The 12365-nt window shown below is 33.5% G+C and overlaps 1 protein-coding gene across 3 annotated transcripts in view; it reads left to right on the forward strand.

Annotated features, from left to right (window-relative positions):
- Positions 1 to 12365, forward strand: part of BLTP1 (bridge-like lipid transfer protein family member 1) — a 208272-nt gene that overhangs the window by 48176 nt on the left and 147731 nt on the right. For all 3 annotated transcript variants that reach the window (XM_027103636.1, XM_027103638.1, XM_027103637.1), the window contains exons 11-15: positions 350 to 500; positions 4710 to 4866; positions 5272 to 5350; positions 8163 to 8254; positions 9568 to 9685. In XM_027103636.1, coding sequence (XP_026959437.1) covers positions 350 to 500; positions 4710 to 4866; positions 5272 to 5350; positions 8163 to 8254; positions 9568 to 9685 — 597 coding nt within the window. The remainder of the gene's footprint in view (positions 1 to 349; positions 501 to 4709; positions 4867 to 5271; positions 5351 to 8162; positions 8255 to 9567; positions 9686 to 12365) is intronic.

The raw sequence follows: 12365 nt of genomic DNA on the forward strand, positions 1-12365 counted from the left end.
ATTTTGATTAAAAAATATTTTCGTTCAAAATGAAATAAAATTTTATTTGTTTTCATTAAAAATGTTGTTATTTTTCACATCATATTTTCATTAAATCTTATTAGACATTTTGTTATGTCAACATGTAATGAGTTTATTTTAAAAATAAAATTTAAAAATATTGCTCAATTCAAATTTTGAATACAGTAAATTTTGATAGATACAATACCAAAAAAATCCCACTTTGGGGTCCTCAATATAGAGTGTAAAGGTTCCTGAGATCAAAAAATTTTTAGAAATGTTGATCTAAGGAAGCCTTTTAATGGTTATTTTAAGTAACTATCTTCATATTGTATATTCTGCAATATAGGACTTGTTCCAGAAGAAACAGAAGAAACTATTGAAGGAGAAATGAGCAGTGAGGATTGCAAATTACAAGATTTGCCTCCCTGTTGGGGACTGGATATAGTTTGTGGTAAAGGAACAGATTTCAACTATGGGCCATGGGCTGATAGGCAGAGGTACTTGATTAAATTATATTTCTAAGTCAAACGTTTTGGAATAATACTATAATTTTTATTAAAGGCTAGCTTAGTATCGATATTTTTATAAGCAATTTTATTATGGCAGGGTAAGATATCACTAAACATTTTAATCCAAATAATTTGTAGAGAAATTGGCACAAGCAAGTTTGCTCTAAAGGAGGAGCTAATTCATTAGAAAAATGGTGAATGAGCAGAATATTTATTGGTTCCTTGGTTTTTTCTTTTGTATTTAATCACCGAATATGCCAGGGATTGTTGGGACTATGGAGATTCAGAGCTAAAAGACATACATAGTTCAGTTTCAGAAAAAAGAAACAAAGAGTTTTATTAAGTGCTGTATTAGAGGTATGTAAAAAGTCTTGATGAAGAATTTAGAGAGGTACTGTATTAGTTTGCTGAGGCCGCCACAACAAAGTACCGCAGACTGTGTGGCTTAAACAGCAGAAATTTCTCACCGTTCTGGAAGTTAGAATTCTGAGATCAAGATGTTGGCAGGATTGGTTCCTTCTGAGGGCCGTGAGGGAAGGCTGTGTTCAAAGCCTCCCTCCTTGGCTTGTAGATGGTCATCTTCTCCCTGTATCTTCACATGGTCTTCTCTCTTGTGTGTTTTGTAGGTCTCTGTGTCCAAATTTCCTTTTCTTGCAAGAATACCAGTCATATTGGATTAGGGCCCACCCTATTGACCTCATTTTAACTTAATTACTTCTCTAAAGACCCTGTCTCTAACTATGGCTAAATTATGAGGTACTGAGGATTAGGACATATGAATTTTAGGGGGACACAATTTAGCCCATAACAGGTTCATAACTCATATTGAAGAGGAGAGAACTGGGGAATGCTTTTTGGTTGAGGTAGTATGTGAGTTGAGTTTTGAAACATAAGTAAGAATTAGCCAGGAAAGGAAGGGAAGGATAAGTAATCAAGGCAAGGGAGGAGTTCTGCAAACGCATGATGGCAGTGGAGAATTGTCTTAATAAGTTCTATAGGTTGTTAAAGAGATTTGTAGGTAGTTAAGAAATATATAGATTTTATACTGGAGGTAATAGGGAGTGCCTGAAAGGTAAAAAAGGGTTTTTTATTTCTTAGTTATTCTACTAATTTTGAAGTAATTTTCTGTTTTTAATATATTATGAACATCTACCTACTTATTGAAGAATTTTAAACAAAGGAGGGGACATGTACTACTATTTATGAGGGAACATCTAAATTTTTATGTAAATATACCTTGTTTAAAGCTAGTTTAGTCTTTCATAAACTAGCTTGAATGGAGAAATACAAGCTTAATCAGTGACTGAGGCAGATATTACTGGGCCACTGATGGACTACTAAGAGTGCTGATACTTGATATACTCACTGTTTTTATACTTAACTGTTTTTTTTTAAATTTTGTTTTAGTTTATGTTTTTACACAGCAGGTTCTTATTAGTTATCTATTTTATACATATTAGGGCATATATGTCAATCCCAGTCTCCCAATTCATCCCAGCACCACAAACCACCCCTGCCACTTTCCCCCCTTGGTGCCCATATGTTTGTTCTCTACATCTGTGTCTATATTTCTGCCTTGCAAACTAAATTGTTTTAAAAAGTGCTTTCTAAGCCCGGGCGCAGCAGCGAAGACCCAACGCAGCCAAAAAACACAAAATAAGTGCTTTCTACCTAGCATTGTTAGAAGAATTATATACTTTGTCAGGTACTACATTCTGTTAACCTTGGTATCTCTAGCATATAGAAATACCTGCTCCATTAAGTAGCTACTTAAATAACAGTAGTTTGGTAAATATATAAGTAAGTGTGTTATTTGAATACTTGGAGTATGCCAATACAGTACTTCATTAAGTTCTGGGTTAGATTATTAGACCCGAAGGTAAACATAGCTTAAAATTTCAGGTTAGAAAACAAGTATTTTTCAAATTACTGGATTAAAATTTTCCTTTTATAATAAAATTTTTCGTACATTAAACCATGCTATATTTACTGTGGAATAGTTGAAAATGAGGGGTTTTACATTCCCTTAAGTAACAGTTACACTTGCTATATTTGAAAGGAAAAAAATTAAAGCAGTGCTTTAACACAGACACAGAATATTTTTGCATTTTAGTATTTGAATAAAGTGTGATTCTTCTTAAACTATATTTAATTGTATTGCATTAAGAGAAGTATTAGGCTATATTTACATGAAAATCCTAGCTAAAATTCTTTTAATATATAGTCATATTCACTCTTTGGGTGATCTTTGTATAATACAGAGAAATGATACTGTAGATAACATGAAAGAAAAATTTGCTTTACCAACTCCCTTCAGTAGGTCCTGCCACTGCTAGGAGAGAACAGCAATACATTTTTTAAGCTGGACTTAACAAAACCATTCAGATTTATTAAAAAGAAAGAAGAAAGAAAGAAATTTATCACATGGGTTTAGTTTCCTTGTGTGAGTAATAATAGTATTTATCTCCTCCCTTATATATGCAAGTTGTGCATTTCCTCTCTTGTAGCCATTTCCTTTTCACCTTCTCCATACTGAGTTTCTAAACAAATATGAACTGTTATCAGAAATGTCCATTAGGTCATTTTTTTTAGTAGCTACCTATTAGTGTAAGAAATATAGAAAGAAATCTCAACTGTTTTATTATTGGATAGTTCACTCAGCATTGTTTTTGATCTCTGATGTAGCATGACCTTATTTAGCTTATAGATTTTAATGTCAGTTCTATTACCTTTACGTGATTTTCTTTTTTTTTTTAACATCTTTATTGGAGTATAATTGCTTTACAGTGGTGTGTTAATTTCTGTTGTATAACAAAGTGCATCAGCTATATGTATACATATATCCCCATATCCCCTCCCCCTTGTGTCTGAATCTTTAAGACACTCAGCTTTTCTTTTTAAGAGTTTTCATGACAGAGTTGAAATATAAACTTTATAAATTCGTGCTTACTCCTTAATGATAACTATAATAATGCAAATATCCCTGATATTGTCTGGCCTTTTATTGCTTTCATTTATATTTTCACACTTGATCTTCATAACAGAGACACAAGGACAGGTGTGGTGATCTGATTATACCTGTGAGAAAATGAAGACACAGAAATTCAGTGATTCGGGCAAGATAGTAAAGCTATAGCATCTAGAGCCAAGATTCAGACCAACCCTTCAAGTCCACTGCTCTTTTCATTATATCCTGCTACCCATTTTATAGTCCATGATCACCTAATGATCAGATGGATTCTTTGTCTTGAAAGCTTAGTTTTGTATATTTGTGTCTTAGCCAAAACATTTACAGACTTAATTTTCTTTTCGTGTCTATAATGGATCAGTTTGCAAATTTTGTTCTGTTGATCTGATTTTTCGCAATCAGTTTATTCCAAGCAGCATTTCCTGTTACTGATGACTCCTTCCTCAGCTCTTCCTATTTAAAAGTCAGAAACTGATACTTTTTCTGAATGTATGAGTAACATGCTAATTTTTAATTATATAGAAGGCTATGAATTGAAAGTTTCTTGGTTTCTTTCATGTTTGTCAAATGATATGGGGAGGCAAATACATGAGAGCCCTAGCCTCCAAACACTTGCTTCTTTTTAGAAATCTATTGCTCTTTAGACTCTTATTGTTATAACGTTGATTAATAGTGATTATGAAAATAATAGAAATACACTTTCTCCATGTGCCGTGTACTGCCAAGTCTTTTTCATATATGTTGTCATTTAATTCTTGGATCTATTCTCTGAGACTGGTTATGGCAATTCTCTTTTACAGGTGAGGAAGCAGGCGAGTGTCCTCAGAAAGGTTAAGTAGTAATTGTCCAGAGTGGAATGATTCTAATTAAGCCATCCCCCTTCAGCTCTTTCTTTGCCATTTGCACAATTGATATACCTGTAGAAAGTCTTTAATTTTTCACAGTATGTTTGAATAGTGCAAATTTGGTCTTACCTATGTCTTATTTGATAGTAGTATATTAAGTGCTCAAAGCTCATTGATCTCTGGAAGTATAAAACAGTCTTTCATTTTACTGAAAGGAAATTATGGTAGGTGTTATTTTGTGACTTATAATTTTTTTTCAATTTTATGTCTAATTGTTAAATAAGATAGCAGTGGTAATAGAAAGTTATAATACTGATTTTGTCTCTTATCAGAGGTAATTTTATTTGAATAACTTGTCATTATTCTTTCTTCCTCTTTATTTAGAGATTGTTTATGGAAGTTCTTCTTCCCTCCTGATTATCAAGTTCTGAAAGTCTCTGAAATTGCACAGCCTGGGAGACCAAGACAGATCCTTGCTTTTGAACTACGAATGAATATTATTGCAGATGCTACAATTGACTTGCTGTTTACCAAAAATAGGGTAATTATTGAAATAATATAGTAGAAAATTATGTGTAAAATTTGAACATTATTTTCCAGAGTATCTTTCTGGTGACTAGTCCTATACTCAGATTCATTTCTATGAGCTTCCCTGACCCCCATCCCCAATAATTGTATGTATGTTACTTTCATTAAGTGCCAAATAGTAGAAAGAAGTTAATTAATAATAATAGACCTTTATAGTATAGTCTGATTCATTTTCTCCTTTAAATCTGGCCAAACTGTTTTAGTATATTTTTGGTATAAATTTGAACTTTTGCTCTTAGGAACTTTTAATACCTATTTAATATTATTGATGATTAAATTTTATCTTTGATAACTGAAAAGTAAAGATGGGAGTGTAATTATAATAAATGTTTCATGAATTATTTTTTGCTTTTGATAGGAAACAAATGCTGTACATGTAAATGTAGGAGCTGGCTCATATTTAGAAATTAATATTCCAATGACAGTCGAGGAAAATGGTAAGCTATGATGAGTGTTTTTCTGTTTTAAGTGATTAGTAGGGGAATAATTAATATATAAATAATTATTAATCCAGTTAGACTAAAATTAATGGGGTTTTCTTTTTCAGCTTTTTATTATATTTTGATGTGCCTGTAGTTAGTAAATACTATATTATTCATGCACTTGGAGAGAAGGGAAAAGTGTTTTAATCAAGCTAGGTCTTATTATTCTGTGCTTTCATTATACCGTACACTTCTTTTGTAAGTTTGTGCGTAATTTGCTTAGTGTATGTTTTTCCTGTTAGTCTGTTGCTCTGTGAAGGCTGGTACTACGTATTTCTTTTCACTGGTGTATACCTGTGCCAAACCCAGGACCTGGCACGTGGTCCATGGGCAGAAGTAGATTGAATGACTAATAGGCTTTGTTTTAGGTTATATTGTTAGTAGATTTTTGTCAGGAAGTAACCTGGGTACTTTGAATAGCATAACTTTAAGAAAGCAGAATATTTCATATTTAAAATATTAAGTCATGCCCTGATTAGCTGTAGTTTTATCTGAGCTAAGATAATCTAAGTTCATTATGAATTTAAAATTTGGGCTCTGATACAGATTAATCAGTAACATGATTAAATACTTTATTGTTAAATTTATCAAAATATTATATAGTCTCCCTCATTTCTCCTTGTTCTTCCCATCCTCTTATTACATTTGTAATTGAGACCAGTTGAAGTGAAATTCTGCTTTATTTCTTCACTTTCTTGAGGGTATGGAGAGTAGCAACTCACCAATGTTTTTAAATTACTGAACAATGTTACTATTGCTAGGTATAATTAGAATAAGTTTTATGTAATTCTTGACTCTCTTTTCTTGTTTCTGTCACTCATTTTGTTGCTACGATAAAAAGAAAACAGGCAAAGGTGTTGACTAGATTTATTAGCTTGCATAAAAAGGTAGCAGTTGAGTCTGCCTGCTTAGATAATTAATTGAAAAAGTGACCGAGAATGAGATAGTATATCTTTTCCCCGTAACTTTAGGGTTATTACACTGAAGAACTAAAACCTTATCTTAGTTACTTTTAAAAGAATAACCTAAGTCTTGAAGCAGATGCTTGAGATTCTCTAGGATTCAGAGTAGTCAGTTGGAAAGAAGCATCTTTCAGGATAGCCTTAATTACTGATATATAGGATCTGTAATTCTGTAGAGGAAGAGGCTGTTGAGGGTTGCACAGAATTGAGAATGGTTCAGTTAAGGGAGTGCTTCTGCCTTTTTTTTTTTTTGATTTATTTATTTATCTTTGGCTGCGTTGGGTCTTCGTTGCTGTGCACGGGCTTTCTCTAGTTGCAGCGAGTGGGGGCTTCTTGTTGCGGAGCACGGGCTCTAGGCATGTGGGCTTCAGTAGTTGTAGCACGCGGGCTCAGCATTTGTGGCTTGTGGGCTTTAGAGCGCAGGCTCAGCACTTGTGGTGCACGAGCTTAGTTGCTCCACGGTATGTGGGATCTTCCCGGACCAGGGCTTGAACCCGTGTCCCCTGCATTGGCAGGTGGATTCTTAACCACTGTGCCACCAGGGAAGTCCCTCTGCCTTTTTAAACTGATGATGTATATAGGAAATAATATTTGTAAAGATTTTGGGGAGGTACATTTATTGGTGCACTGGGGTAAAGGGACCGTCTGAGGACTGAGGCATCAATATCTTGAGCATATACCTATTATGAATTCATGGGAAGTGCCACAGCACACTGACTGTTGAACTGAATGAGTTAAGTGTCTAAGAAAAACCCAGTCAAGTTATTGGTAAAGGTTAGGTGGCTTTTAAGATGACTGTCTTCAAAGGGAAAAATAGACTTAGTTCTTAGACAATAACAAAATATAATTTGAAAACATTTAAAAACTGGTCCCAGAGATTCAGTTGTTTGGGGGAAAAAAATGCCCAGAGCAGGATGCATGTTGAATTAGCCATATAAGAATGTTCATAGTGTTAGTGTTCATAGGAGGGCAGTCCATCAAGAAAAGAAGTGAAATACTCTGAACCTTTCTGCTTTTATTCAGAGTGGGGCTGTGTTGTTTGGTAACTGTCACTATGTAAGGAATAGTTTTTTTGTTTAGCAACTGTCATTACACATTTTTTTCAATAATTTATTTGTGCAATCTCCTGACTTCTCTCCTACCTATACTTGCCCTGATGGGTGGATTTTGAACAAGGATATGATATATTAGATCCATCCTATTCCCTTTTTTTTTTTAATACTGTCTTTTCTACAGATTTCAGACTCTTCGAAGCCATTTAGTGAAAGGGTCTGTCCTGGGTGGTGGAGTAGATTTGGATTTCTAGCATTGCCTATCTGTAGCTATGACTAACTCAAGATTTTCTTATTGGGATATTCAAAGCCATGTTTTCAATACCTCTATAATAAAGCTGGTGTTTTAATTTCCAGAAAAAAAAAAAGAAAAAAAAAGCAACTGTCATTACTTAAGGGGTAGTTGAAAATATGTACCCTTGAGTCAGTGAAAAAAAGGACATGGGAGCAGTCTTAAATATTTGCACACTATCATTTGGAAAATAGACTTGTAGTTTTACACTGGAAAGCAGAGTCAGGATAGACCTTATATGAAGATGGAACTCTTTTCCATCAGAGCTGTCCGAAATGAGAAAGGTTACCTATTAGATAGTATACTCCACATTATTGGGGGTGTATTTAAATAGTGACTGATTACCATTTTTCAGGAATTCCTTCTTTGGGTGGTGGGGGAATTTGTTTCCAGTCCAAAATTTTTAATTATATGTATATATTTCTTTAGGTTCTTAATTTTTATGTTTTCACTTATTTTAGGTTACACCCCTGCAATTAAAGGACAACTCTTACATGTTGATGCCACTACCAGCATGCAATACCGGACTCTTTTAGAAGCAGAAATGTTAGCAGTAAGTCTAGAGTGTATGATGATATGCCTACATCCATAAAATACAAATTTGGTTTTAATTTTTTAATATAAAATTTTAATGACCAGGAGGTCATCAAATGGTCAGTCTTCTCATTCAAGAACAACCAGATGCTCTTGACCATGTTTTTGGGAAGAGGTGTAGATTCCCAATGCTGTGGACTCCCTTTGGCATCTCTCTGTTGCTCTTCTTTTGGGGGAAATGAATATAAGGCAACACTACATGGGTTTTTGGCCTTTAGAAATGTGAAAAGTTCTCGGTGTATTGTTTTTAAACTTCATTGTATGGCTAGACTAGCTGTCTCCTATGCTGTAAGTAAGATAATTTTTTACTGTATGTTTTCTGGCCCCACCAGATTCTTTCTCAGGGCTTAATAATTCATTGTCCTTTTTTACTTGATGAATAAGGTAAAAGGAAGAAAATCTTATTGATACCCTGAATTGCTCCATATTAGAAACAGAATAAATATGGAAATGCTCATGATTGAAAACTGCAGGTCAGGAACTCATTAATCAAGCAGATTATTATTTTTTCTCAGGGACGACAGTAATAACAACAATAATAACAAAAGTCACTGCGTAGAATGGCTGATATTTAGAGAGGATTCTTTTATATTAGATGATATCATTAGGTCCTTAATTGCTTGTCTAAACAAGCATATTTATATATGATATATGTAAATTAAGAAGAAAATTTTGCAGTTACCAAGAATATAATGAATACTATAAATATGAATATTCAGCATTTTAATGAATTCCTGAGCTATTGCTGATAAATGGTGCTGTGCAATAATGGTATTCCTGGCCAGGAAGCTCTTGCCTTTGCAGAATTGCCAAGCTTTGGCAGGTGGAATATACCACAAAGCATCATGTCAGATTTATAACTACTGTGCTGTCAAATAAGAACCGAGGAGGCACTGTTGGCCAAACTTCTGTGTGACAGTATGCATTGCACTCTACCCTGCCTGACCCGAGCCTCTCACTTAACAGGTTAGGTTTAAAGAAGAGTTAATGAAGTTGGCTGTTACTCTGTTTAGCTACAGTATCAAAACCGTAGCCTGATTTGTTCTTAAAGTTTTTTGGCCACATCATGGCTTAGTATTTTAAGGAGCTGGATGTAACCATGGATACTGACCTTTAGCCACAGCAATATTAAAACCTCTAAGGGACATTCTATTTGGCTCAGTAGGAAAATAAGTTTTAATTACTCACCAGTTTGTGTGAGTTCATTTCTAATGCTGTCACACAATGTCATATTTTAACCTCTGACATTTTTACTTAACATTTGATTTGCAGTTTCACATCAATGCCAGCTACCCCCGAATATGGAACATGCCACAGACATGGCAGTGTGAATTAGAGGTTTATAAAGCCACCTACCACTTCATCTTTGCACAGAAGAATTTCTTCACAGGTAATTTTCTAATAAGTATAAATACAATGAGATCTGAGATTTATCATAGTGAACTTGTTTATAGTCAATAAGTTTTGCTTTTAGATTCAACATAGGGACTTGATGACACAATTCATACTTTCTTTTACACTTCTTTTGGGGCCAAGTTTATCAAAGGAAAAACTTAAATATACATGTTCTATGCTGTCTTCTAACCCAAACAAGGAAAATATGAACCCAAAATTGAGCTTAGGAGGAAGTGCAAGAACTCATTTTTGTGTCAGTCTAGTGGGGGATAAGTTGGGGAAGATGAATCAGTTTCTTTCTCTTCCTGAATTAGGCATCATTGTGGCTCTACTATTTTGTTTTAGTTAGTAATCCACAGACAGTATATTCAAATAGTCAAATACGTTATTTTTGTATTTGGAGTCCCTACTTAACTCCTTTCTGTTGGCATGTATAATTGAGTTGATGCTGTCATTAGGTGGAAAAAATTCTTTTATTTCTTGCAGCATATTATGATAGCTACTCATTATTTTATGATTATGGGAACATGTGGTCTTAGTCTCTGAATGACATAAATATTGCTACATAAAAATAAGCATTTTTTGAGCCTTTCTGTAAGAAGTTTAGCCAGAGTTGGTCTGCTTTTCTAGGATCAGTGGCTACCCCAGAACTCCTAATATTTGCTTGACTGATTGCTGCATTTATCTGTTCGTCCATCCACCCACCGATCATTTACAAGCATTCTGTGCTGAGTACTAATATTTGTGGGTATAGCAGTCATTAAGATATTCATAGGTTTCCCTGTCCTGACATTACTTACTAGCAATATGATGTTGGCCAAATTTCCTAATTGTTTAAGCTTCAGTTTCCTTATCTGTGAAATAGGGATAACAATTTCTAACCTAATTTTGCTACTGCTAGAGTTTTGACCTTTTATAATAATGCCATTACTATAATATGTTCAATCATTAGTCTTCTATATTTGTTTTTTGCTTTGATCAGGAGCCTTATCGTGGGGATTAGATAGAATGATTCTGTATTTTTGCAGTTGTATAATTCTTCTCCAAGGCTCAAGTCAAGGTCCCAGTAGTAGAAACTTTGACAGAGTCCCTGGCAAGTTAAATTTTTGTCAGTGAAGCTGAATATTGAATAAGTACTACTTACTTTAGATTTATGAAAAAAATAATAGCTAAAACTTACAGTGTGTATTAGTGTCTGTCTCTGTTCTAAGCAGTTTCACATATTAAATCATTAAATCCTCATAATAATTCTCTGAGGTCAATTTTATTATCATTATCCTTATTTTACAGATGAGGGCAGTGAGTTACAGAGTGGTTAAGCAATTTGTCCAGGGTTACGCGACTAAGTCAAGCTAGGATTCCAACCCAAATAGTCTGGTTCAAGAATCTGTTTTTATATGGATAGCTTCTTTGCATAGTCTTTTCCTTCTCACTTAAGATTTTATCATTTCTAACTTTGCTAATCTTTTAAAATAGATTCCAGTTTCTTTCTTTCTTTTTAGACGTTTAAAATTATAAATTATTTAATTTATTTAAACTTAAAGAAAAAACCCAGTGTTTTCAAGCATTCAATACTTCACATTGTTTTTCCTCCAGAATTTCACAATCTCAGACTTTAGCAGTGCCAAGAATACTTGGAGTAGAAGTATAAATTTCTCAAAATTTAAACTTTATTTTGTAGTAGCGCTTACATTTAGATTGAATATTGTATTAGTTAAACAAGTACACATTTCCTAAATTACAATTGTGATTTTTCTTAAATTATTTTCTTTCTCTAATCTTTATGCTTATACCTATTTAACTTCACTTTTTTAGTTATTTTTTTCTAAAATTTATTTGGAGAAATTTAAAAAATATAGAAAGGTACAAAACTTAAGTTCTCATCTCCCAGATTTAACAGCTATAACATTTAGATATATTACTTCTGAAATCTTTCTAGAGTCCTTCAAAAACGTATTTATTCTTTAAAAAAGATACTATCAGAGAGTGATGTTAATTTAGCCTTGGAGAGAACATACTTGGTCATAGTGTTTGAATTGCTTTTCTCTTTCCTCAGTTTTACATTTCTCTGTTGACAGATTTTTGCAGAAAATAAATTATCTATTTTGTGTGAGGGAATACCTAATATGCCTTAAGAGCCGTTCTCATGCCAGTTATTAGTGGGATAAAATTGTTCTTAAGAGATTTCAATGTGGGACAGAGATCTCTTCATGATAAATACAATATAGAGCCTCAGGAATGAAAGATGTAAAACAAAGGCACAAGTGAAGTCTTTACAGACAATAATGAAATTGACTTAGGTTTACTCTGATAATGGAAGAAGAAAATATAATGGTATTGCAAAGCCCCAGTACCAGGTGATGGACATTTTGTAGGGTGTTGGCCTATCAACTTAATTATAAAGTCAGTTGTAGGTGAGTTTTTTCCCAGACTAATATTTAGATTACCAACTTCACAACTTTTAAAATTTTATTATCAAAATGATTAAGGCTGTCATCAAGAAAGTGCTTCCAAATAAATAAATTTATTTGGTAAGACCATCTGGTAATAAGAGCAGCTTTTGGTTTAAAGAGAAATACATATCGGAAGTGGTTTTTGAGATTCCTAGTAAAGATACTTTGTTACCATAATTTTTAATATTTGTCAGTAAAGATATTGTATAAGCTGGTAGGGAA

This window comes from Aethalodelphis obliquidens, unplaced genomic scaffold (assembly GCF_003676395.1).
Source record: "Aethalodelphis obliquidens isolate GAN/ISIS:26980383/991018 unplaced genomic scaffold, ASM367639v1 scaffold6, whole genome shotgun sequence".
NCBI classification, from domain to species: domain Eukaryota; kingdom Metazoa; phylum Chordata; class Mammalia; order Artiodactyla; family Delphinidae; genus Aethalodelphis; species Aethalodelphis obliquidens.